Here is a 26,305-nt window from a genome sequence, read left to right as displayed (position 1 = left end):
TCACAACTCCTGCTGTGGGGGTACACTTATGCTGGTCACATTGACTTGATTTTTGGTTTTCTTTTATCCACTTGGAATTGGTCTAAGGCCAACAGAGTTAACAGAGACCTATAAATAATGTCCAATGCTAATGAATTTTTCATGGATTAACTGGGAGGTGAAGCTTTTACTAGACAGTTATCAGTCCCCAGAAATATCCATTCCCTGCAAACCTCCTCTTCTTTATTAGCATGTAATAATTTTATTTTAGTGTCTTTGCTGTCTTGCTGCCCAGACATAATGTATTGGGTGCAACCTATTGCTTATGTAAATACTTTCAGCAGGGTCTTCCTGTCATGGAGAATTTTGCTAATTATCCCAGCTGTGTTTGTGGGAACAGAATCTAGATTTGTGTAATTACAGAAGAGCAAAAGCAAATTTGAAATATGAGTAAGTTTTCTTGAATATCTGCTATAACTTTTTGAGAGTAGTGAGTATAAGAAGTAAGGATGTTGAAGAAAAACAGAGGCCACAGAAATACAAATATTCTACTGCTCTTACTTTTGTAGGAACCACCAAAACCTGTGCCAAACTGCTTTAAAGTTGGAATGAAACTTGAAGCTATAGATAGAAAGAACCCATACTTGATTTGTCCAGCAACCATTGGAGATGTTAAAGGAGATGAAGTTTTTGTTACATTTGATGGCTGGAGAGGAGCATTTGACTATTGGTGCAGATGCGATTCTCGAGATATTTTCCCAGTTGGATGGTGTAGCTTGACAGGAGATGCATTACAACCACCAGGGAGCAATGGTAAGATGACTAATAATATTGCTTAATTATTTTTCCCCTCAATTAAAGCAGAATTTTAAAAACGAGCTGGCTGTATGCAGATAAGACTGAAGATTTGATTTGTGAGTAGCTGATGAGGATGAAATGTTAATTTTTCTGTATGTAGTTTAAAGCTAATAGGATAGTTTCTGGGAAATGATTTTTGTCTGTTCATAGAAACTCTGGGAATGTGTTTTATTTAATACTGTTAGGAAGGCTTTTGATAATTTTGGATTTTCGTGTGCTTGTGAAGAATCTTGGACTTAAACTAGATTTGCTGTTTGTATTAGTTAAATGCTTCTGTTTAATGGTAATATATTGGCTGCAGCAGCACTTTATATTAAGCTAACTGCTAAGAAAGTGAAGTAGTCTTTGTTTCTGTGATGATTGAAGATTTAAACTATATACTTAGTGTTTCTTCATACTCACCAAGTTCTGTCTTGAAGCTGTCTATTACGAATGCTTTATCATCTTCATGCTTTTAAGGATGTTTCTACACAGGCTTATAGAGTCCCTTTAACAAATGGCCACTGTACTTTATAATATACAGCTATCTGCCTTAGAAAGAAGGGAAATGGAATAAAGAGAGTTATCCTGGAATGTAATCCCTCTGCTGCTCTGGGGACCTATTGTCATGTTTCCATAGTAAAAGGCTTTTCTGTCAAACTGTTCGGGCTTTTCTATCTTCATTCCCTTCAAATTTGACAGGAGGAGGGGTTTTTAAAGATGGGAACCATATTTTAATTAATTACTTGACTATTATTGACCAGAATAGTTTGTTCTCATGGTAAGCATTTTCACAGCTGGCATTAGGTGAATAAAGAACAAGTAGACCAGTGTCTCAGAACTCTCACTGGAAGTACCAAAGGAACAGAAGCAAGAAGGCAAAAAATTAGTCATGTTTCCTGCCCTCTCCATCCTCATTATTTTTCTTAATCTTTTGTCAGCAGGTCAAGAACTATATGGAAAATAAAACAGAAATTAGTTCAGGGTACCTCTGCATCCTTGCCCTCACCTGCTTGTCTATAGTTACTGTCTGCAGTTACTGTTGGTGGTCATAGTACCTGTAATCTAGTTTAGTCCGTTTTGACGGATTTCAGCAAGGGAACAACTATGTGTGTAGCTGTACTGGCAGATCCAGGATGATCCACCAGTACAAACCTGCAGTGAGAAGGCAGGGGGAAGTCAGGTGAGGATGATCTACGTTCAGTCAGAAGTCATCTGGTAGGTACCAAGCCCAATTTTATTCTTAATGTTTCTGTGCTCCCAGTCTGTAAAGTATCTTTCTCAGCTTCTTCAGAAGGTTGACCTTGTTTTGACAAATCATGAATGAGATGTGTTATTATGGTAAGTTAATTTTGATAATTGTGGTGAAATAAAATGGCTTTATACAAGAGAGACTGTAAATAAGTTGGCATAAAATTTTTTAAGATATTTTTCTGGCAGTTTAGATTGCTGAGTCCAATTGCATCTTCTGGAAAGAAGTATTATTAAATTGTTTAGTTTACTCCAGTTTCACTGCTGGAAAACCAACAATATTTTGCGATAATACATACAGAATGTTTCTTACTGGATTAGTTCTTGATAGGGATCAAAGAGTTGTTTAACAGTTAGTAAAATTGATTACGTATTCCAGTTGTTCAAGTAATAAAACAAACAAAATTCTTGCGTATGTTCAAATTTACTGAAGGCTTGAAATACCTACCGAGGTATTTTTATGAATTCTGTTTTGTTGTGAAAAGGAATGACACTTTAGGCATTAATAAAACCTGAAGCAAGGTTCTTACAGACTTGTAGTCAAAACTAAGAATTTTGGACATGTGTTAGAAACTGAGGGCAGAGAGGTGCAGGCTGGGGATTTTGTTATTTTTAATTCTAAAAGTGAGCCCAAAGTTAACTGAGTTTTATTGAAATTTTGTGTGCTCCTTTTTACCCCATTCTGAGCATAAAGAATTTAGTTCTTTCCGTTTTGCTTCATGTGCTTGTTTTTTATGTGCTGTTTGTGCATGTTTTATGCACTTGTTGAATTTACGTAGCTAGGTGAAACATTTTTTGCGCTCAGGTTGTGTTTTTCCCTGTTATTTGATTGCTTTTGAGCCATTAAAGAACTGTAGTGGTAGTCCTTTGTTAAGATGTAAATAATAACTTCAAGGAGAGTGTAATCAAGTCATTTCAATTCAGAAATATGATAATGTTGTCAGGATTCTTCATTAAGTCACATTAACAGTGACTACTCCTGTTAAGGAATAAAGTATGACAGGTAATATATTGTAAGGATTCACTTGAAATATTACAGTATTATTCTGGCCTGGACTTTTTTCCTGCAGGTTACTTTAATATTTCTGCCTTGAATTACCCCAGTAGAAAGTGAAAATAATTGACTAAGTGTGGCTTAGATTTCAGAGTGAATATAATGAGAACTGTTCTTGATTTTTTGTAACTACCTTTCCTGAAAGCATTTAAATGTGTTAAATCGCTAAAGGACTGAAAAAAAAAAAAACAAACCCAACCCTCAGATTTTAGTGAACAAGCAAAAGCAATATCCTGCAATCTTAAGTATGAAAGAAATACAAGATGCTTTAAATTTTGTCTATATCTAGGACAAAAATTTCCTGCCATGAGATTTATATTTTTGCTTTTGAAAGTATATTTTTGTCTAATTTTGCCTTTCGAAAGAGAGATGAAAGGCAATAAGGGAGACAATATGAAAATTAGGGAAGATTTTATTCCAGCTGTTTACTGTTTTAGCCTATTAGGATGCCCAGAGAGAATGCAGGACCTCAGTCATGGGGGGTTTTTAAGAACAGTTTAAACGCAGGCTTTGATGTGGGTGACCTTATTCAGACTGGATTATGCAGTATATTTAGTAGTATCTTCTGTAACTTGCATTGGTTGTAGATAGATAAGATCAGCAACTAATACACAGTTAATAACAGATAAAATGGAGAAATGTGTGAAAAGTTGTTTTTGACCAGTCATTTTTAGCATTCAGGCCTTAATCTTTATGTTGATGTTTTGTCTTTGGTCCTTATCTGAAAATGTGACTTAAGTGGACCTGGCTGGGTATCAGGATATGTGTACAGGGGTACAAAATGCAGTGTTCAGTATTTATACTAGCAGAAGCTGTGCTTAGCTAACATTGTAGTTTGTTTCCTTAGAAATATCTCTGATAGTAGTAATTTATGTTCTGTGTGGTTTGACAACAGTGCTTGATGTTGGCTTAGCCTGCTGGCCCAAGGTTAGTATTTTAAGGATGCAGTAGATTGTTTTCTCTGTTGTCTCTTGGTCACTTTTAGAGATGACTTGTCACTCAGGAGCATCGGTGTGAACTAAAAGAAAAAAGCTGGTGAAAGAATTTGGCATGATAATGTCTGTGCTGGATCAGTCTGAAGGACCATCTGCTTTAGCAGGCGTTCTCCAGCAGTGGCTGAAAGCAGACGTCTGAAGAAGAGCATAAGCACATAGGAGAGAGGTTTGCAGAAGTATTCCTGATATCTGGCTGTCTACAACTCAGCACCTCCCAAACCCAGAATAATGATTTTATGCCGAGTACCTTCTGAAGGAGTTTGATCTATTTTGTTCAGTTATATTTTGGAGCCATCTGAATTTTTAGCACCTACATCATCCTGTAGTAAGAAGTTCTGTACTTGAGTATATGTTCTGTGAAAAAGGAGGTATCCTTTTTCTTGCTGTTAGTTTAACTTGTTGTCCTCGTATTACTGTACTGAAATAGCTTCTTGTACTTCAGCACTTGTACAGGAAGAGACAGTAAGTAATCATTCCCTAGTTGCCTTCATATCCATCATGATTTTGTGGACCTATATTCTAGCTTCCTTCAGCTATCTGTATTCCAGACTCATAAAATCCTGTTCTGTTTTCTTTTTCATTGTTACGGGATCAGTTTAATTCCTCTTGCTCACCCTTGTTCGTCCATGCTGTTTCCATTTCAGCTATGGCATTTTTGAGCCACTGGAACCAGAAGTGCATAAGGTATTTAAGATTTAATGGCATAATGGTGGTTTTGTTTTGTTTTCTGTTCCTTCTGTAATTATTCATGAGTTGGTATTTGGGAATTTTTGACTACTACTGAGCAATGAACTAATGTTGTCATAGAAATACTTTTTTTAATACTAAGATCTTATTTTTTATGCATCAGCTAATAGCCCATCATCAATCCCAGAAGCTGGATTATTTTGAATTGCTTGACAGTGAATTTCATCTGTTACTCCCTTTGCTGAGCAACTGCTCAGCTTTACAAGATCTTTTTACACATCTTTAGTGACTCGAGTAATTGTTCAGCAGTTGTTACCATATCATGCTTTACTCTTGTCCTAGATATGAATTGAATGGCACAAGCCCAAGCAGAGATCTCAAGATTTCTCTAGAGCCCTCTCGTGGCTGTGGAAACACGCCTGTTTATTCCTGGCCACTGTAGGGTATTTTCCAAGAAATTCTTTAGAAGGACCATGAGGATCTTCCCTTGTATCTATTGCCAGCTAAGGATTTCTTTTAAGAGACAGTGATGTGAGATCTTGTCAAGTGCAAATCCATGGACTACATCAGTTGACTTTCCATTATCTGCTTGCTTACTGACTCATCCTTTTATAGAGAAAGGTGACTTTTCTCTACAAAAGCTATGATTGTTTTCCCCAAATACAGCTTATTTATCTTTGGGTTCACTGTCTCTGTTCTGTATGAGTTTTTAGCAGCTTGGCCAGTACAAATGTCAGGTGTCCTGTCCTACCTTGCTGGCTAGAGTGTTGGAATCACATTACCACCTTTTTAAGTCTCTGAACTTGAGGTGGTTTCAAGAACAAATTTCCACAATATCATCAGTAGGTTGGACATTTCATCTTTTCATTTCCTTAAAACTCGTAAGTGCTGTATCTCCTGCCAGCTCTCTACTGCTTGTTTTGTCTCTGTTTCCTGACCTCTACTACTGGTACTTCATGTCAGGAAACTTGTTTCAAATCACTGTGAAGAAGGGTTCAATAAACCTTCTTGGAGTGAGTATGAACACAAAAAAACAGTCAGCCTTGTTGCTTTATTATTATCTTCTGTGTTTGCTCATTCTGAAATTTGATCTTGTTGGGTCCATATAATTTCTGCTTTTGATATGTTTTAAAAAGGCTTTTTAAGTTGGATATCTGTTGGATGTTTTTCTATTAACTCTTTTTCTAGGCCAAACATATTATGCTTTTCTATTTAGCCACCATAATTTGTAATTTTTATTTTACTCAATTGGCTAATAGAAAGCTGTTACTATGACTAAGAATATTCTTGTATTGCACTGTAACTAGCTGAATCTGAGGCTTATAATTGAAGTAGACAGCAGATGACTGGAGATTGTCAGAGCAGTTTCCGTTTGCTGTTTCTGTATAAATTCATTTTACTATTTAGTCATTACACGTAAATGGCAGTTACTTAGGCAACCCACCTTTTTATTTATAATAGAAGTAAAATCTTTTCCATAAAAGAAAGAAAACAAAAGAACAACTGGGGACAAGCCATGTGGGAAATAAGTAGTTTCACCTGCAAAGATTGATTTCGCTATAAAGTAGTATCTATCATTTAGATGTTAACAGCATCTGGAGAGGGATCGGTTTCTGATCCCCACAGTTTTTTGAAGCTGGATCTTTGACAGATAAAGGTGATGCAAGAACTTGTGAAGGAGGAATGGCTCTTTGTGCTGTACAGGAGAGAATTTGGTTGACCAAACGAGGATGATGTAGTAATCTAAATAAAAACAGTAATACACTGTGGCTTTTATCTTCCTTCCTTCCTTCTCCGCTGTCTCCCCCCACTTCTACATTGTGTGCCCCCTCATTGCTTTTCTCCCAATTCAGTGCATTTATTGTCAGTGAGAGCAATCTTCTTTCATTACACTAATCAGCGTGTGATGTTAAAGGTCTCCTTCAAAAGCTGTCTGCAGCAATATGAGTAGTATAGGCTCAAGCAGAGTTTTAAAAAGTATCTTATTTGTCTATTTTATGATTTCTTAGTTTAGTTTTATTTAATTTTCAGACTTGTCCTCAATTTTGTGAAGATTTTTCCAAGCTAGCTCCTGGAGATGCACTTCTCTTACCGATAATGAAATTATGTTGAAATAGCTGTGCTGTATTTTCAGCTGAGTTGTATATAAATGTGCTACATCAATATAAACTTAAGTACTACTGTGTGTTTGCAGATGAAACAAAAGTGTTGAAACTTTAGACAGAGCTACAGTTAGATCTGTGAAAAGACTCTGTGTTGTTTGAAGTAGCCCAAAAAAATCAGATAAGCATGGTAATTCTTAAGTTTCATTAAATGAAAAAACAAATGCTGAAATGGTACAATTTCATACTGCTGGAGGTTTAATTTTTCTCTCGTTGCAGACAGCTTCTTTTCATGAGCAGGTCACAGTAGTTAAATCAGGCACATACAGTAAGCAGATTTATGCTGTCTTCAGAATTGTACATGAAAAACTCCTCAGTGCTTCAGGCTAAAATCTGATTTGCCACATTCTCTCACGTTAAGCTTTTTTTATTTGGTATTAATATGTCTTGGCATCTTGCAGCAAGGCCTGGATAGTGCTGCTACAGGGCAGTAATCACTTAAGAAAAAATAAAGGTTTTGCCTTTCCTAAAGCTGTGACCTTACTGTAAGTCTGGTTTCCTCACCATCTTACCATGTTTATTTATAAGGTAGTTGTAATTTTCTTATAAATTGGAAGTACTTCAACACATGTACTTTTGATTGTTACACAGAAAATATTTTTTTATTTGCTCTTGTTCGTGTCTTGTGGATACTAATGTCCATTGTGGTTGTGTTGCTCAACTAGTGAATGAGATTGGGTGGATTTTTTATATGTTAGTACATATAAACTATGTTAAGAGTATCAGTGCTGTCATTCAGATATTAAGACAAAACAGATTAGTGCCAATTGCTCTGTTTCTTTTTTCTTTCCCTGAAAATTGTTGCATTTTATTGTTGCATTTTATTGTTTCATTTTGGTCCCACCTTTCATCCTGCTGATGCTACGTGGGGAAAAAATAATGGTAAAACCTGGGCCGAATCAATAATGATGGGGTGAAGAATCAGGATGTTAAAACTCTCACCTGATTTGTAAGAGCTAGACTTTGCCAGGCCTATTGACAAATTCAACAGCAGCACACGTAAACTGTCTTCAGGTAACTCAGGTTTGTGTTGCTTTGATAGATTATGAGGTATTTACTTGTCCATTTTTCATTTTTAAAATTTTTTTGCGAGTGTGGTTGCAATGGCAGTACTTTGTTGAAGGGTGAGACTAGAAGCTGACTTTTCACAGTTCTTGGTTTATGGAGAGATCTGTCCAGTTGTTTTGCTTGTACACCCCACTCCTGCATGCCACCTGCCCCAGCTGGGCTATTAAAAGTTGGGGTTTTTGGAGGTGATATGTGTTAGTTTGGTTAGCAGTGGGCTTTGACTGATCTTAGTATTTTCACAGGTCTCTTCTGTAAGTGCTGGCTTGCCTAGCTCTTGATAATGTGTGTGCTACAATGCTGCCTGGGGAAGTCACTAGGAAATAAATCTTTTCCTTTCCTCTGGTTTTGCTCGGAGCTCTACATTTCACCTTTCAGGGCTCTGAAAAGAGAGCTAGGATTTTTCACAGAAGATAGCAAAAGACTTCCTTTTCTTTCTTTCTTTTTTTAAAACTTTTTCTTTGCTTGTGTTATACTGGTGGCAGAAACTAAAATCTAGAAAGAAGAAAATTGCAAGCCATAATGTCCATGTCTTGCCAAGGTGGATGTTGAAGTTTCCAAGTGCAGTGTCGCTTTTTAGATAGCAAAATGATGACTTCTAACTGATTTTGTATCATAGCAACATATCAATTAGGATCTCACAGCTACCTCTTAACCAGAAGTAATCCAAACACAGATAGAAAGAGGTGGCATGCATTACAGATACTTATGCTTTTGTATGGTGCTCTTGTTCAATTGAGACATAAGGACATAAATTTTTATAATCCTTGGCAGTAAGCTGTTTTGAAAAATTGCTAATTTTTTCCACCTCCTTTGCCAGTTGTCAAAACTATCATGATAATAACTTACTGTATTAAAGAAGGTTAATTTTACAGTTAAAATCCCAGGCTAGAACTGAGGAGGTATTTATTATACTTTGCTGTGGAATGCTCACATGGATTTAGGGTAAGTTGCTAAATCTCTTCGCCTTGTATTTTTTTATGTGTAGATGAGAGAAAGGCCAGGTTTTTATATTCTCAGAAGAGCATTTGGCTTGTGTCTCAGAGGGGGGCGTAGGAAAAATACTGCAGTACAAATACGAGTTGTTTCTGTCTTGAAAGAAATGCTAGTTTAAACACCAAATTACTGTTTTTACTGTCCTAATTGGCACCTCCACCTAAGACAGAAATGCTGTGTTCACAGAATATACAGCAGAATGGGTTCCTACCTTGCTTCGTGTAATCTCACTTCAGTTTTTTAAAGTCTTATCTTGTGACACTAGCTGAATAGCAGATTGCTAATGTTTAAATATTACAAATCTGATTCTTTTTTTCCCTTGCTTGCCATAAAAACATAGAAGGAAACCATCACTGTGGATTATTTGAGGGAATTTTACTAATTAGAATTGCATGAGAACTCAGGCTTCTGAGTTGTCATCTGTCCCATCCCCTTCCCAAGTGCTGAAGATTTCAGTAGCTTCAGATTTCACAGTTGTCTTAAATATCTGACTTACTCTGGCAAGATCTTGGGGATAACATGCTGGGGTCAAATTTTGCAGCCCTGCATGTGGCTGGGTGGTTTTTCTGCTTCTACAAGCAGAATTTGAATCCCTCATCTGAAGTCTAATCTTTCATGTCCTTCTCATGCAAATGAGCTCAGTTGACTCCAGTGGATCTGCTTGTGCGAATGAGGACTGAGTTGTGACAATGCATCTTTAGGCTGTAAGTTCCAAGATACTGAATGTGGGGTTTCTCTTATATACGTTGCATCCGAAGTTTATAGGTATTGGGATTCTCACAGAACAGTTTTGGGGAAAAAAAAACGGAGAATGTTTGAATGAGCAGTAATTGAAAGTATAAAAGCTGTTTGTGTGTTGCATTAAGGTAGTCACTGATAGCCCTCACTAACATGACAGTATAACTAGGGCTCTGTGAACTTTGAAAATGCTGTTCAGTTGCTAACATTACTATGGCTAAGTATGCTTATATAGTTATTGAGGTACAGGTTTTGGGTGTAAATAAGAGACTTGGGAAAGAATACTATGCAATGCATCCCACTCCTGAAATTGGAGTAGTGGATATTTGTGTAGAAGAGCAACTCGACACAAATGCTTGATTTTGTTTGTGCAAATGAGAAGGCCTTTGTGATGCAAAGCAGCATCCTGAAAAGGCAAATGTGCTTTTTTGGTTGTAAATATCCCAGCTAAATACTGCAGTAATTGCAAGCAGAGCTTGGCATTTTTCCCCTCTATTCTCTTCATCGTTATATTTTAACAAGTTCTCATGAGACTATTAAAACGTCTTAGTTTTTGGAACATGTGGCCTAGTGGGGGTAACTCTGTCTACAGATGCAGTGGGTTGGCAGCTTGATTTTGCATGTCTTTTCATTTCCCTCCAGATCCTGTGACCCAGCGTAACCTTTGGTCTCCCTCTGAAGGCCGGGGTGAAGGAAGTATGAGCAGGTGACTGATGATCACTGTCAATACAGCCTGCAGACAATATGGGAATTGCTTTAGCAGTCTCCCACTCCCTTGCATTCCCCCCATCCTCTCTTAAATCAACAAATGTAAATAGCAGCCTCTTCATTTGCTGCTATCTCTGGGAGGCTGACCAGGCAGCATGGGCTTTGTTGCAGTCCTGCCTATTGAAAACAGCAGCTTCAGCCCTAGGCAGAAGGAAAAATACCAAATGGGACCTGACCACCCCCCCCACCCCCCCCTTAATGCTTAATGCTGCTAATATTTGGTCCTCTGGCGTATACAGGTAGGAAGATGCTGAGATAAGGGTACTTGATGTGTGTGGTTCAAGAGGGCAACCTAAAGTGGTTGGAGCTGTTTGCATTGTTACTCTTTGTCGGGTAAATGTTCTTCTGGAAGGGAGCAGGGATTGCCCAGTGTCCCTAAACTCATACCTGTGCTCCCAGAACCTGTTGATATTGCAATTAGGTGTGTATTTAACCCTAGCTGTGTCTTTACTGTGCAAGAATAGAAATGCGTTTGCTAGATTTCAGCAGTTAGAGGCACAAAGAATTTACAAAACAACATTTCTTTAAGAGGTTATGATTGTTTTCTTAGTAGTAGTAGTTGTATGGCACAAATAAATAAAAATAGCTGCATTTTACATTGGTGTGAGCATAATACAGAACACAACATGTAGTACTGTATTGTACAGCACGCAGTAGATATTGTTTTGCTTTCCAGACATACAACTTGACATGAGTTGTCATTCAGCAATTCGGAGACGTAAAAGTAATGCTATGCCAGCATTTGGTTAAAATTCTGTTCATCTTATTTTAAGCCATCATTGCACATGAAAACAATTTTTGGCATACATAAATAAAAGGAAAGCGATCACTTTGCACATCCAGAAGGTGCTCCTTCTCAGATACCTAGGGATATCATGTCTGTGTTTGATGTATTAGTATTGCAACCAGCCATAATGAAGAGATTTCTTCTGAACTGCCATTTAGGAATATTAGATTAGTAACCAAATCAAATAGCAATGTATGTAAATGCACCTACAGCTTTAAAAATGTCTGTCAGTAGTACTTGTATTTATAAGAAGTCTGTTTGGAGTGTGTATTTCATCTTACCATGACATTTTCTATTGAAAATACTTAATAACAGTTAACTCCTGAATGAAAAATTGTAACAGTTGTAAAGCTAGGTGCTGGACTGTTAAGGTGAATGTCACTCACAGAGCTAGACATTAAAACTGTTACTCAATCTTTAAGTATGTTTTTTTTTTTCTCAAGATTTCATTTTAAATGTATCTTTGAGTTTTATTTCATGTTTTACTTGCTTAGCAGAAAGCCTCAACATGCTAATGTTTTAGGAGAAGAAATATTCCAAATTTACGAAAGTCCTGGAAATTAACTATTAGCAGGCCTCTGTGCTGCACTTTCAGTCAGCAGTAGTGCTTTGGGTCAGGCTCTAATGATTGACACAGTCAAAACCTGCTTGAACCCTATTTTGCAATACTTGTAAGTTGTGTCACATTAAGTTCATAGGTTTAAGATTAGGGTAAGTCACAGGAGTTTCATCTTTGGTGAGATGCAAAAGGCAGTGGTACGGGCAGTGTGATACTAGAAGGCCATCTAATTTTAGTGTAAAGGCTTCACATTATTTCAATGTTGCGTGTTCCTTTCCCATACCTTTCACAACAAGGGTGGTTTGATGTCACAGAATCTCCCGTTTTCATCTACTACTTACCTCTTCTTCAACTTATGTGTCTGTCTGCTTACCAGGAATCAGACCAACAAAATAGAAATTTGGGACTTCTGAACTTAGTAATTGCTTTTTGTTGGCCACAGATGCCGCTATAGAATGGCGTGATATGAATATGTCCTTATCCATTGGTTTTGTTTAGCATTCTGGTGTTTTAATTTATCCATTGCAAAAGGAATTGTTAAAATAAAACTGTCAGTATTACTTCAGGTATGCGTTGGGTGAAAGAGATTGCTAACTATTATAGGAAGTTCTGTTCAATGAAATCTGATTACATATTGCAGTTTCATACCAGATGATAAAACAGTCACATCATATACATATAGGATCAATTTTGGTTTGGGATGGGAGATTCAATAAAGAACCGCTTCAGTGTAAAGAATGAATAAAAGTGATACTTTGTGTTTGACTTTTGGAAGTCCTTCCAAATAAAATTTTTAGTCTGGATGGCTCCAAGTAGAACAATTTGGGTATAGTTATATGAACTTAACTTTCTAAACTGTCATCTTGGACAAATGCTCATTAATACTACTTTGCCTATCATCAGTTTCTCCTGTTCAGTGGGATGATTTTCTTTGCTGCTCAGAACTGGTTTGTAGCTCCATAGAAGTAGTTGGCATGTCTTGTAATTGTGGAAACTGCTCTTAGATGAGAATAGATGTATTATGGGCTGTACAGTTTGTCAAGTATTTTGAAGGCCTTCTTGACAAATGGCACATTATAAATATCATAATTAAATTATAGGAAGCATTTATAAGGTGAGTGAATTAATTGTTTTTTTTAAATTTTTATTTGAATGTTTTTCTCATAGGAAAGTCCCACTAAACGAATGGGCATAAAGAATTCTTTCTTTGGCTTTAATGAAGTTACATAGTTTCATGCCAACCACTTAAGTTCAAAATATCCAAGTATATTTACTTTACAATGTAAATTGTGCGCTACCTTTTTATTTTTTTAAGCCTTTGTTAGAAAATTTGCTTTCCATCGTTCATTTTGAGGTTTTTCCCCCCTTCCCTTTTGTTTTTGTTTTTCCTCAGTTTCCATTACAAAGAGCAGTGCAAAAATCCAATCTTCCCCTTCCAAAGTGACCCGGCGTTCAATGCAGTCTCCACAGAAATCTGCTCCAGTACCAGCGCAACGGGGCAGGAAACCAGGTCGGGGCAAACCCCCTGGACAGTCTGCAGTTCCCAAGAAGGGCAGGTCTCCTAAAAATATTCCCCTGACAAAAAGCACCTCTCATACTGAAAATCTTAAAACGAGGAAAAAAAGTTTAAAACCTGGAAAAAAGGTTAGTCCTTATCTACTACTTTACTTCATATTGCAAAATTTTACAGTGAGATTTTTTTACTTATTATTTTTTAGTTTTCTGTCTTCAGCCTTCAGGGCTTTACTGTCTTCAGCAACTGATTACAAGAAATAGTCTAGAATAGCTATTCTGGAATATTTCAGTATAAACTTCTGTGGATTATTTTATTCCAGAACAAGATTATGAATTTATTTATGGGTGAGTTGTTGGTGTTGAAAACTACTATTCTGGAATGGCTATTTCCAGTAAAATTACAAGAGCCGGGAAAGCCTTTAGGCTTTTTAGTCTGGATTGTTTTGTTACTGAAATGTGTGTGTGTATATATATATTTGACATAATTTTTCTAAATTTATTTTTTTGTTTTGTGCTTAGAAACAAAGGAATAGGAACAGTGAGGGCTTTGTTGCAGAATTTAGGCATCTTAAGCATACAGCTGGATTTGCCAAATGAATCTGTTGGATACCCCCTAATCCTGGAGATACTAGCATGAAGCAGGAAGCTTTTTTCCGGGCAATACATTTCTCCAGGTGTGGACCTAATTCTGCCCTGGTGTGAAAGATGTGATGCCTTTCTGCCTTTCTCCCTGCCAAGCTGAGTCAGACCTGGAGCACTGGCAGCTGCCTTCAGCTTCAGCTCCTCTGGAGTTGTTTGATCAGGTACAAATCGGCACTGCTGTAACCATTCCCTTCCCACTCCCATGTGACACCAACACTGGTGGGCAAATAGTACCAGAGCAAGCTAGTTCAGGGAGCTGAATGGGTAGACAACTAACCCACATCCATCCCTCTTTCTTCCTTCTTTGTTTGCTCCACCCCCAAAAAGCACAAATGCTACAGCTGCTGCAGGGAAGGATTGGATCACAGCAGGGCAGATTCATAACAATTTGAATTGCCATGGCAGTACAGTTTATTTTCTGAGGCTTGCTCACCCACTGCAGGCTATCAAAGAGGAGTAGCAATCCTGCAATGCCTTTCCCCAACTTGTCTGTCCCTGTGCTTCTCCCTCCTTTGCATTAGCACCACTGGGGAGTGTGGGGCATTGGTTTTTCTGGAGTTTTTTTGTTGCGGTGTTTTTGGGTTTTGGTTTTTTTTTTTCTCTTTGCCCACTTAAACTGAAAAGTTTCAAAAAATTGAAATTTTGGGGTCTTTCTCCCAGTCTGGATCACTGTGGGCTATGGATATATTGCTAGTGATGTGTGAGGGAAGGAGTGGAGTAATGGCATAGGAGGGACTTCACTCCTCAGTGATAGTGCTGATCAGTGTAAAGTGCTAGTGAAATAACCTAATTAGAACATATCCAGAAGCCTCTAATATGAAACTGGAAGCAGGCATTGTGTTGAAATGATGACCACAAGGTAAGAAATTATTCTAGGGACCAGAAATTGAAAGCTGAGCGCTGGTTCCTCTGCTGCCTGCTCCTTCCAGTCAGGCATCCAAACTGGTAGGCTACTGATGCAAGTGATCTCTGGCTTTATGTCTTGCTTGGTGTATAAAAGTGCACAGAGACACGGATTAAAGAGGACAAAGGTGCTCCTGCTCAGCTGGTGAATGGGGTGTTCTCCGTAAGTCTGAGGGGCTTTAAAGGAGAGCATTGAACACAGGACTCCTATCTCTTAGGACATACTTGGGTATGAAAGGATGCACACTTTCATCCAAGAGTTTGTCCTCTGTGTCTCATGAAAAGGAAATTGAGAGGCATTATGTATCCTTTGAAAGAATAGTTGGAGGCGTCTCACCCTTAAAGGAGGCTTCTGGGCTCTAAAAACAGGGTGTCTGAAAGTGTCTCCTTGGGGCACTGCATTTGGCACCTGGTCTGTGTGAGGTACTTGGGGGGATTTGCTTGCAGAATAAGGGTTACTGCTGATACTCCCTGTCTTGAGGCAGTGAATCTGAGTTACCTCTACACACTGCTGAGTTCCTCTGTGGGACCAGGCAACTAAGGGTTAGGTTTTGCAGAACCTTGTTTTTTTAATCTAACTTGGGAGTTTTACTACACTAACTTTCGCATTAAAAACTTTAAAAATTAGCTCTTTTTGAGAATCCATGAAAGGTTGTTATTGCTTTGGTACATGGCTAAACCGCCAACATGTTATATGTATATGCAAGCGCTTCTTTGGACTGTTACACTTGTTAGCATAAGGGTGAAGAGAAGAAATGGCCTTGTGGGAGTTCTGCACAGACAGGGTATATATTATGTGGAGTGCCATATACAGCCTGTATACCGTACAATATATACACAAATGTAATGCAAGTGGTATGTGCCTAGAGATTCTAAAGTACTTTTTTAAGACTGATCCAAAAAACCCTCCAGATTTCAAGCTAAGTAATTGTGCTTCAAGCATGAGCTGGCTATGTGGTAGTTCAAAACCTGTGTATTTAGAGAGATTGGTCTATGCCTGATGCTCTGTAGAGTTGTTTGACTTTGCCCTTTTAAGTTTGTTACGCTGCAATGTTTATCATTGTGCAGGTATTAAGTTTTATTATACAGCTAGGCACGTTGAGCTGTTATGTCATTTTTTTTCTTTATTTAAAAGTTTTCTAAGCTTCTCTGTAAGTATGAGATGCATGTTGGGTTTTGTTTTCTGTTTGTCTCTCCCAGTTTTCACTCTATGTTTTTACTCTCTCATAATGAAGAAGAAATCTCTTTATATCCCTTTCGTTATTTTAAAAAGTACACTTTTATCCTTCCACAATTTCTTGAGAAAGTGCCTTGTTCTGAGTGTGGATCACAGCCCTGAATTTGACCCCACAAGAAGAGAGTTTTTAAGCATCAGGGTAAAGCCTGTGAAGTTGGCTATGTAGCGCCAGACTGTGAGCACTGCTCTCTGCAGGCAAATGGAGCTGGCGTGCCCTCCCAGCTGGCAGGGGCCAGCCATCAACACCCTGACCAAGCAAACATGCTAAGCCCTGCTGGGAACATGGCCTGCCTCGTGAATCAACGTGGCTTTGCGATCGCAGTTTGCTGCTCATCAGTTTGTGGTTGCAAAATTAAAACCTCAGCTGAGCAAGCATGGCGTGCTGTATTTCCAAAACACATGTTCTTTCCTCCTGAAGGAGAAGGTAGGAAAAGGCTGGCTAGCCTCACCACACTTACATGTTAGTATGGAGGGCAGATAGTTCCTCTGTGCTACAGTTAAGTGTTTGTATTTGTTTTCATGCCTGTGTTTCTCCCATTTCCTCCTATTTCCCCTCAACTCAACCACCCGTATTTTGCAGCATGGTCACAGACAGCTGCCCCCCTAAAGAGTCCCTGTTCCAGAGGCGCTTTCAGGAGTGTCAGACTTCAGATCAAAAGCTCAAATGTTCCAAGTGCGTTGTTGTTCTCTGTGTTAAGGATAGGGAGACGCCTTTCTGTCACCCTGTGACATAGGCAATTCCTGACAATTAATCCATCACTACTTGATTCAGTGTCTGACCTGGGCCACTTTGTTTCATTCACAATGCAATGCTAAGACTTGGAAGTCTATTTCTTTTGTTCATGGCAGTTCCACCAAGTGCCATATTGTCAGGTAGTTTCTCCAGCCAAACCTATCTTCTCTGAGCTGTAAGTGGCATAGAAATTTTCTTTAAAGCGCCCCAGATTTCATAAGAAAGTCTATTTATTCTTTATAGATGTTGTGAAGAAGTTAAGTACTGCTGCTATTAGGAAGGTGTATATTTTGATTGCTTTCTGCATGATTTTTAATATATTATTTGGAAAATACGCTGCTTTTAAGTGTAAAGGATGAATACTGCTAAATGGAAGAGGGTTTCGCCTCCCTTAGCAACTGAATTTTCACTTCACTATAGGTCAGTTTTCGCACTAAATCCTGAGCACATGAGTAGTCAAGTCTCTGCTGCCTTCAGCAGTGTCAAGACCATGGATAATCTCTTACATTCCTAATTTTTTTGGTAGGTAAGAAAATGAGAACATAATATGTTCTCATGCAAGAATAAATGGGGAAGGGAGAGGTGATGAGCTTTTCTCCCCTTCATTATTGCTTTTATTTCCATGTATTTTCATAGAATGTCAAAGCACATTAAAAAAGCCTTCCTTGTGCATGCCTTTTTTCTAAACCCCAGTCTGAACCAATTTACAATAAAATTCTCCTTTCCTCAGGTGGAATATAATGCACACTGACTAATTTCTAAATCTTTGTGCTGCAAACTCTGGTTGTCTGCCATATGATAAGCTGCAAATGTTTGGTTTGGGAAAGGAAAAGGTTTTAGCAACCCACATGACTGGATTGTAACTACTGGTTTATTTGATGCCTTGTGTAAAGCACCAGTTCCTGAAAGTGATTACTTGAGTATTTCAGCCCCTTTGAAACAAGTTGAGGGAAAACCTAGGCACACTGTAAAGTTGACACCTAAGCATGACTCAAGCTTTATATGGGAATATATACACAGCCCAAGTAACTGATTTTGCGTTGTGATAAAGCCAGATGATAGGAAGGGCATGTACTGGGAAATAATCCAAAACACCTTTTGTGTGCTTCCTAAGATTTAGAAGGGTCATGAATTAGTATATAAAGCTCATTCTCTTCCCACTTTTTAGATAGAGGTGGGTTCCTTTTTGAGTAAGTTGTCTTCCACTGCCTTACTTAAGTAGCTGTAAATGCAAACCGTCAGTTTCTGGTCTTCCCTTCCTGGACTTTATCTTCTCTGCTGTGTGTAGTACTTTTGTAATAAGGTAACTGATAGTACAAAGGTTTTGTAGACTCCTTAAAAAACATTAAATATTTTGACTTTGTTTTTTTTCTCTAAACAGAAAAAAATCTTGCCAGAACAGCTGACTCTTGCATCTCCTTCTCCTCATTCTTCTGAGGGGGACAGTGGCACTACGCAGATACTTAAAGATGGAGTTAATTTGTCAGGTGCAACTGCATCAGTTATATCCACAGGTAAAAGACAAATAAATAAATTAATGACATTTTTATTGTGAAATGGCTACCATTTCAAGCAAACTACTAGTGCCATTTTATGGAAAATGTGCTGCAAACTTACTACTGTAAATCATTATCTAGCTACCTTACTCTTTGAATATACTTGTAGGTGCCAGTGTTCTTTGCAGAACTAGTGTTTTGATGCCCGCATTATAGCAAGAAGTGCTGGAGCACAGGAGCTTTTGATAGATCTGATAGACTTAGCAGTTTGTTCCTGTCTGAAGAAGGAAACTACACTTCTTTTATGTCTGTCCCACTCCTTAATGTATGAAATTGGAATAGAGGTAGCTGAAAACCCATACGATATTCTGATGTCATGCAGACTGTATTGTAACCTAACAAAATGGAGATTTTATAGCCTTACATTAAAAGAAACATCTCAGACTGTTTAAACCAAGTAAAGGCAATCAGAAGAAATACTTCCCTTCTTCCTCTTATGTTTGTTTTTGAAATATAGTGAAATGTATCTTGAAAAAGGTTGGAAGAAGAGAAATAAGCTACTTAATGAACTAACTCATTGAGGAACTTGTAACCCCATAGTGAAACAATTTGTATGTTGTCAACTGAAACCTCATAACTTTCTAAAACCTCCATAAATTATGATAATATTGGTTGGGATGCTTTATTACTGTTTTTACAATAGAAGGTGTCAGGCTTTTCTCACTCCTACTTCAGTCATGGATGAGGGGAAAATATGTATGTTTTTGCTAAGAAAATAAATCTTTCAGGAGGCAGTTGTTTTTGAACCCAGACAGAAGATGCCATGAAAACTATTTTTGCTGATTTGTATCTTTGATTATTTGTACAAATAGTTTCCCTCCAATCAGACATCAGAGAGTGAGCAGATATGCATGAAGACAGAAATATTTCACTTTTAAAAATCCAGGGTTATAACTAAGCCCAAATAATACTACAGTTCAGAAAATATGGCAGTCTTCTGTATAGCAGAATACTTAGATTGTCTGCTTCATCACCACAGAACCCATGTTTTTCTGCCTTGCTGTTCCTTTTGAAAGACAGTTTTGCATAGTTTCTGTAAGAAGTCCTTTCAGATGACCTATTTGATTGTTTTGTGCTAAGTTTTAAACTGCCTTACAGTGTTTCTAGAGAAGTATGTTTATTTTATGTAGCAGAGAAGGCCAAGTTGCAGTGTGGAAACCGTACATTAGTGATTTGGGGCTTCTGAAGGTACAGACCTTCAGTAACCATTATATGTGCAGACGTTAACATTGTATGGGTGCTTCAGAGTGAGCGTCAGTGGTAGGTATATACCATAGGGCTGTCTTTGTAGCAGCTTCTCAAATAGGAGAAAATTTAGGGTAGTAACTTGGTAAGGCCAGATTTTTAGAATCGCATCTTGGTAGTTTAGAGTACCTGCCAGTAATTCTTACCTTCTTGGAACTAGTGTATGAACAGACATTAGTCAAAATAAAAGGTATGCACAGATTATGACAGCTTTGTTATGTTAGTGTGGTAGAGAAGGACTTTAGAGACAAAAAAAAGGTGGGTTTAGGACTCAGACAGGAGGAGAACCTTGATAGAATACAGAGAGACATGCTCTGAAAGTGTGTATCTATGTATGTTCAGCTTCTTGAGTTCACCAGTACATTTTTTCCTCAAGATGAAAACTAAAAAGAGAGTTTGCGGTTCTAACTTGGAAACATGTCTTAGTTCCTTGGAAGTACATATGGCTCACTTTTTTTTTTTTTTTTTTTTCCAGTTTGTGTTTATGTCAACAAGCATGGAAATTCTGGGCCTCACCTGGATAAGAAGAAGGTTCAACAGCTTCCAGATCACTTTGGACCAGGTCCTGTCAATGTGGTACTTCAACAGGCTGTACAGGCTTGTGTGGATTGTGCCTATCAATCCAAAACAGTCTTTGGATTTCTGAAATCTGGCCATCATGGAGGGGAAATGATAACTGGTATGTGAAGATGTTCTGTTTCTTCAGTGTTCTTCCTCCTTCAGAGGAACTGAAGTAGCTGCAATGAGTTTATATCGCTTTTGTAACTATTTCAGCACAGTCAAGAGCATATACTTGTGAACCTCTTTCCTAATAGAGTGTTGGCAGAGTGTGTTTCATTTCACTCTGGGTTGGGGATAATTTTAATTTACAGAATTGTTCAAATTATCCCCAAGCATATAGCAATAGCAGTGGTAAATTACATATATGTGTTACAGTTAGATTCTTATACTAAGAGCTCATGCACCTCATTTAGAAGCAGTAGCCAAACATTTGTCAAGTAAACTCAATACAAGTGAAATATCAGCTTTATTAATCCAAGTCATTCACATAATCTTATCCATACATAGTGTTTGTGTTCTTAATGCCTTAACCAAGTGGGTGAAAAGTTTCAAACTAATCTGTTTAGCTTCCAGACAAGTGATTCCACATGCTCAAGTTGCTGCTTCTTCCCTTCCCCCATCCCCCAGAACTGTAGTTGTATCTTAGGTCAGTGTTCATCCACCTATGTCCCCTATTATGGAATAGGTTTATTTCTGCTACATATTAATGACAGGTCTACAGATAAATTATCTCTATATCTCAAACTGAATAGCTGCTGCTTGACATTTTTTTTCCTTCTAGGCTAGGAAATATTCTATATAACAGTTAGCACATCAATTCATAATTCCATCATTGGTGATAAAAAGACTTTGTGTTACTTTAATATCCTTACATTAATACCAGATGTGAAAGATGATTAGTGGAATACAGGTTCAATTAAATCCTCATAAAGATGTTGCTGTTTAACAATATTTAAAAAGCAGCACCCTGACCTGCATATAGCAGAACTACAGTATGCCTTCCTTATGTGTCCCTATGAGTTTGTTCACAGAATGGATGCTGCTTTTCTGCTGTGTAGTAAAGGTTTAATGGCAGTGTATGGGTTGTTTTGAAACCCATATTGCTTTTTTTCTTTCAAGATATATACAAATTTATTACATTAATACCTTGCTGTACCTAATCCAGACAAATCAATTTCCTTGAACAAAATACACTGAGATGTGCACTGACAGTATTTTGTTTGTGATTGTTTATCACTAAGGACTAAATTGTAGGCCGGGGCGTATCTGGGCGGTGACTGAGTAGTTGAAAATAATTACTTCAGAGGAGGAAAAAAATTCTGAATTGTTATGTAGTTGTGATTTGTTTACATTCAAAAATTCTGTACAAAAAAGAATTGCTGTTCTGCACCTGGCTTCACCACAAAGCCTGGATTCAAAGAAACCAGCTCTGTAGCCCTGGATTTAAAGAACTTGGTGATGTGGACTGCTCCTGAAGCAGAGACCTCACATAGGTGATAGTGAGCCACAAGACCCCTGTGGGGTTCTGGTGTTCTTGACCTCTTGCCTTCTCATCTGCTTGTCAAACAAGTTGCTGAGAAGCGGGTGAGAAAACACTCCCTGTCATTTTACCAAAAATTTGTGTGATGTATTTTGAGAACCACAAAATGTGACTTAGGTTAATATAGCACATTACAACCAGCTGTGCATGTGAACAGTAAAGAATAGGAGGAAAGCTACGGTGAAATAAAATGAGGAATTACAGGATGAAATTGTGAGAGTGTCTGCTTGTAGAGCTTTTGTTTGAAAGTGGTTTTGGAGTGTGGCTTGTTCAGGTATTTTTCTTTCATGATGAGTATTATACCTGCTCTAGGAGGAAACTGTATGCTGCTGAGGATGTGGATAAAATAATCCTGCTAGAATACATGTGAATAATTAGCGGGTTCTTTTGGTTCAACTGCCAAAGAAAATCATTGTTTTGAATAGAACTGAGTTTACGATTTTTCCATCTTTTCCTACTCAAACAAAAGCACGAACTGTTTTATTTTTGCTTGATGCATAAGGTTTCAATTCAAGCAAATATAACTGAAAGGAAATTAAAGGCTTGATTAGCAAGCCCACTAATGGTGGTGATGGTGTCAGCCCCTTCTTTCTCCTTGTAGGGCAGAGTCTATGACGTTTGGTGGGATGAAATAGACTGAGGCTCAGATAAATTTTCTCAAGCAGAGAATTAAAATCAGACTCTTTGGTGAGTTTCTTCACTATCAGACAAACACAGCTCTCTGATAGTTTAGCTCTCAGACTTTCTCCTGGTTAGAACCTGGTATTTAAAACATACTTGCACAATGGAAGATGAAGAAATGAGAATGACAGTTCATCCTGGGGTCTGGGATTGCACAGACAAGCCCCAGTCCCTGTTTATTTGTCATTAAAGGTTGAGGTTATTGCACCTCAGAAGCACTCCTTTTTATTTTTTTCCTCTAGTATTTATGTGGGAAGTGAGAGGTTTATGTTGTTCCCTCGCAGAGCAGACCGTTGAGCCTGTGGATCTGCATCTCATACCCTTGGTTGAAGTTTGCATGGTTGCCCTTGGGTGTTCAGAGTATAAGGAAGCTGTGTTTGCGCTGAATCTTTATTTGTGGATTTTTCCCATGGTATGCCTTGCTGGGGCAGTCCCATTGCCTTGGCTGTTTCTTGCTTTACCCTCCTGACAACTCTAAGATAATAATGTTCTTTTCAATGCTTCTTTTCAAAACGAGAAATTAAGGTATGGAGAGTAAGTGATTTCCCCAAGGTCACATAAGAAGGTCTGTAAGGCTATTATAAAGCATTTTAAATTTTTGCTATAGCTGACTACTACCTTGCAATAAATTTGTTAGATCGGGCTGTGCTAGATCTCACAGCCCATTTGCTCACCAGAACTGGTTGAGTTCCAAACAAAAATTTGCCTTTGGAGACCCCTTCCCCAAACAGGAGGTAGAGGACCTCGTGTCTGAGCCACATGTGGGACTGTGAATCATTTAGCATATCGTTTGAACGTTGGAGCTGGGAAAACTGAATGGGCTATGGAAACACATTGGTCCGAGATTTGTCCCTGTAGTACTGACCCTTAAACTTTAAGCACTTGCATTGGGTCAGTCTGTCATGAAAGCAGATGAGAGAGGTAGCACGTTGCTGTTGATGCTAACTGGTTAACTTGCATTAACTAATCAGAAGCTTCTGTACATCAACAGTATAAGTAATTGACATTTCTGATTTCCTAAGGAAGCCTAAAATATGCTAAACTTGGGTGTTTGGTTTTGTGTATATTGTATGTCTCTCTTGTAACACAATATGGAAATGTTCCTTTCAGATCTGTGAATAAAGGCTTTCTTGTAATTTCTGTTTTTTTGGTTTGGTTTTTTTAAATGCATCTGCTACCAACAAAATGTGATCCTTTAAAGCTCTACTTATCGTTTGGAAACTTATGTTAACAACAGAAAACTGCATGACAGGCTGAAAACCAAGAAGACAAATTGATGCATAAACCTGGTGTTTATGCCGCTTCTTTCTAGCCCTAAGCTTAAGTTACAAGTTTGTTCCTGCTCTGTCATAATGTCTTTCTAATCAGAAATAACTATGTTTCAGCTAACATAATGATAATTATTTATCCATATAATAGTAGTATTGAGTCTTTTTAAAATCTTGCTAATTTTCACCAAAAAAAAAAAGGAACAAAAAAAAGCTGCAACACTCTTGGGGGCAAGGAAGGAGGTCAACAAGTAAAAGACATAGGCACATGTCCAGGCTTTTTGTAATCACTCAGTTTAAACGACACCAGATCCATTTGTGGCTGTTGTGGTATCTCTGTCACCTAGTTCCTGTTGAAATAAATGGGATCTTGACCACTGTAGTGTTGACAGCAGCATAGATTTCTCTAGTGATAAAATAGCAAATGGCAAAACAGTTTCTGTAGTCAGAATTTCAATGGTAGTGGATGCCAGCACATTACCACAAGTATGTTCAGTTCAGTTAGAAACTGAGAAAAAAAATAATCTTAAAGTTGTTTGCTTCCTTTTTTATATTTTGTATTTTTTTGTTTCAGCAAGTACTGTAAAGGGTCTTTGCTGTGTTATCTTCTGTAAATATGGGATGGAGAGCTTTCTGTTTTATAAGCAAACAACAGAAACGTAAGGTTTTGGTGATGAGGGAATAGTTGCAAGTTTTGTTATGCTGTTGTGAATCCAAAATGATATTAGTAAAATAAGTCCCACAGAGCAAATTTAAATTGACATAAATCCAACAGAAGGTAAAATCAGTCCTTTGGATGTAAATTTGTTAAACTACCAGAATAACTGTTTACTCCTCTCATGTCTTGTGTGGTTTAAAACAAATCTGGATGTCTTCTCCTTTAAGTTAATGATGGTGTTTTACTGTACTCCATGATGCTTGGGGGGTGTTTGACATCATCTTCTTGTTCACAGCTTCCTTTGATGGGGAAAAGCATGCCATCAATCTTCCTTCTGTAAACAGTGCATCGTTTGTCCTACGCTTCTTGGAAAAACTCTGCCACAGCCTTCAGTGTGATAATCTCTTTAGTAGCCAGCCTTTCAGCCCTTACATGGGATGTGCGCATAGTCCTACGGAGTATGATAGGAACAAACCAGGTACTACTGTTAAGCAACTGTTACTTCAAAGTGCTGATATTTTTGAGAAGTGTGGCGACTTCATGAAATGTAACTTTTTAATCTGTCTTTCTGTGACATGAATTGGTTGAAATGAATACACTTCAGTTCTTTGTGAATTGGTTCCAGTGTGTCAGTGCTTTGACAGGATGGGATAGCTCATACCACATGTGCAGAAATCATTTTGTTCAGCAAACTCCTCCTTGTAGCCAAGCCAGGAAACATATGTATTGTACCACCATGATACTGCTCAAAACTTCACATTGCATTTGTTAAATTTATGTTCAGATCATAAAATAAGCTTACAAAAAGGTACTTACTACCTTATGAGAAGGGGCTTGCTCTGAAAGGAATTCAGCCTAGGCCTTCCCACACCAGTAAAAGGTTCTTTCTTCCCCCTTTATTTACCTTACTCAGTGGTGGCTCCAAAAATTTTACGTTGTACTATGTACAGTCCAATTTTCTAGTAGAAAAGGTGGGTTTTGCAGGTGGCTGCTTGTGATATTTTGTATGAGGCCAGTATCTTTGCTGCACTGAGAGCGTAGAGTGAAGGGGAAATGAAATGACTTGCACAAGATCTCACATCAGTTTGTTTCCAGGGCCTGGTATTACAAGTCCCAGCCCAAGGGTTACCAGGAGCCATAGATGAGAAAACCTTGATGTCAGGGTAATTTCAGAAGATGAATATTGGGTGTGAAGCTTCCTCACAGCTGTCTGATATCTGGGTCTGTCTTCTAGATGCTGCTTTAGAAAATAAAATTTTCTTTTTCTTCCCTTTCTAATGGAGAAATTACGTTTATAATTCTGTCATATGAAAGTTAATAGTTTAAACTCTTTTCTGAAAAGTAGCCAAGGTCAAGGCAATTTGGGTGATGACAGTATAAACTAAGCTGTACTTCAGCTTTGAAAGTTTGTGTTGAAAAGACCAAGTCTGTATGACTCAAGAAACGGAACTGTAACTTGGTGAATGATTGATATATGTCTTTGCTTCTGTCCCTGGACTTTCCTTCCCCATGAGCAGCTTTATGCTAGAATAATAGGTGGTGACTTTCCTCTTCGCAGCAAAAGAAGAAATACCTGAGAACAGGAGTGCTAAACGATACTCTCAGGACTCTCCGCCGTATACTGCTCCTCTTTCCCCTAAGCTTCCCAGAAATGACGCTCATCCATCTGAAGGTAATTACATTATGTCAGGATTATATACAAGGATTATTTATGATTTCAGTATTTTCAGTCAAAAAAGACCAAGTTCAGCGTATGTGTCTGGGTTGTCTCTAGCCTTTGACAAGTCAGGGTGAAAGTATGTTAATTATTGATCACTGGCACAGATTTTGCACTTAGGGAAAATCTACTGCAAGTTCCAGTAGTCCTACTACACCTGCTAGCCTTTTT

At 38.0% G+C, this 26,305-nt stretch overlaps 1 protein-coding gene across 4 annotated transcripts in view; it reads left to right on the top strand.

The window, feature by feature from the left end:
- SCML2 (Scm polycomb group protein like 2) overlaps positions 1-26,305 on the top strand; it is a 59,012-nt gene that overhangs the window by 22,907 nt on the left and 9,800 nt on the right. For all 4 annotated transcript variants that reach the window (XM_026858509.1, XM_026858517.1, XM_026858501.1 and 1 more), the window contains 6 exons: positions 549-792; positions 13,272-13,522; positions 18,290-18,422; positions 20,185-20,388; positions 24,713-24,895; positions 25,976-26,089. In XM_026858509.1, the coding sequence (XP_026714310.1) occupies positions 549-792; positions 13,272-13,522; positions 18,290-18,422; positions 20,185-20,388; positions 24,713-24,895; positions 25,976-26,089 (1,129 nt within the window). The remainder of the gene's footprint in view (positions 1-548; positions 793-13,271; positions 13,523-18,289; positions 18,423-20,184; positions 20,389-24,712; positions 24,896-25,975; positions 26,090-26,305) is intronic.

The sequence above is a fragment of the Athene cunicularia genome (genome assembly GCF_003259725.1).
Source record: "Athene cunicularia isolate RWA chromosome 1 unlocalized genomic scaffold, athCun1 chr1_part1, whole genome shotgun sequence".
In the NCBI taxonomy this organism is placed as follows: Eukaryota; Metazoa; Chordata; class Aves; order Strigiformes; family Strigidae; genus Athene; species Athene cunicularia.
Note: the sequence above shows the minus strand (reverse complement) of the source record. Positions and strands in the feature narration are given on the sequence as shown.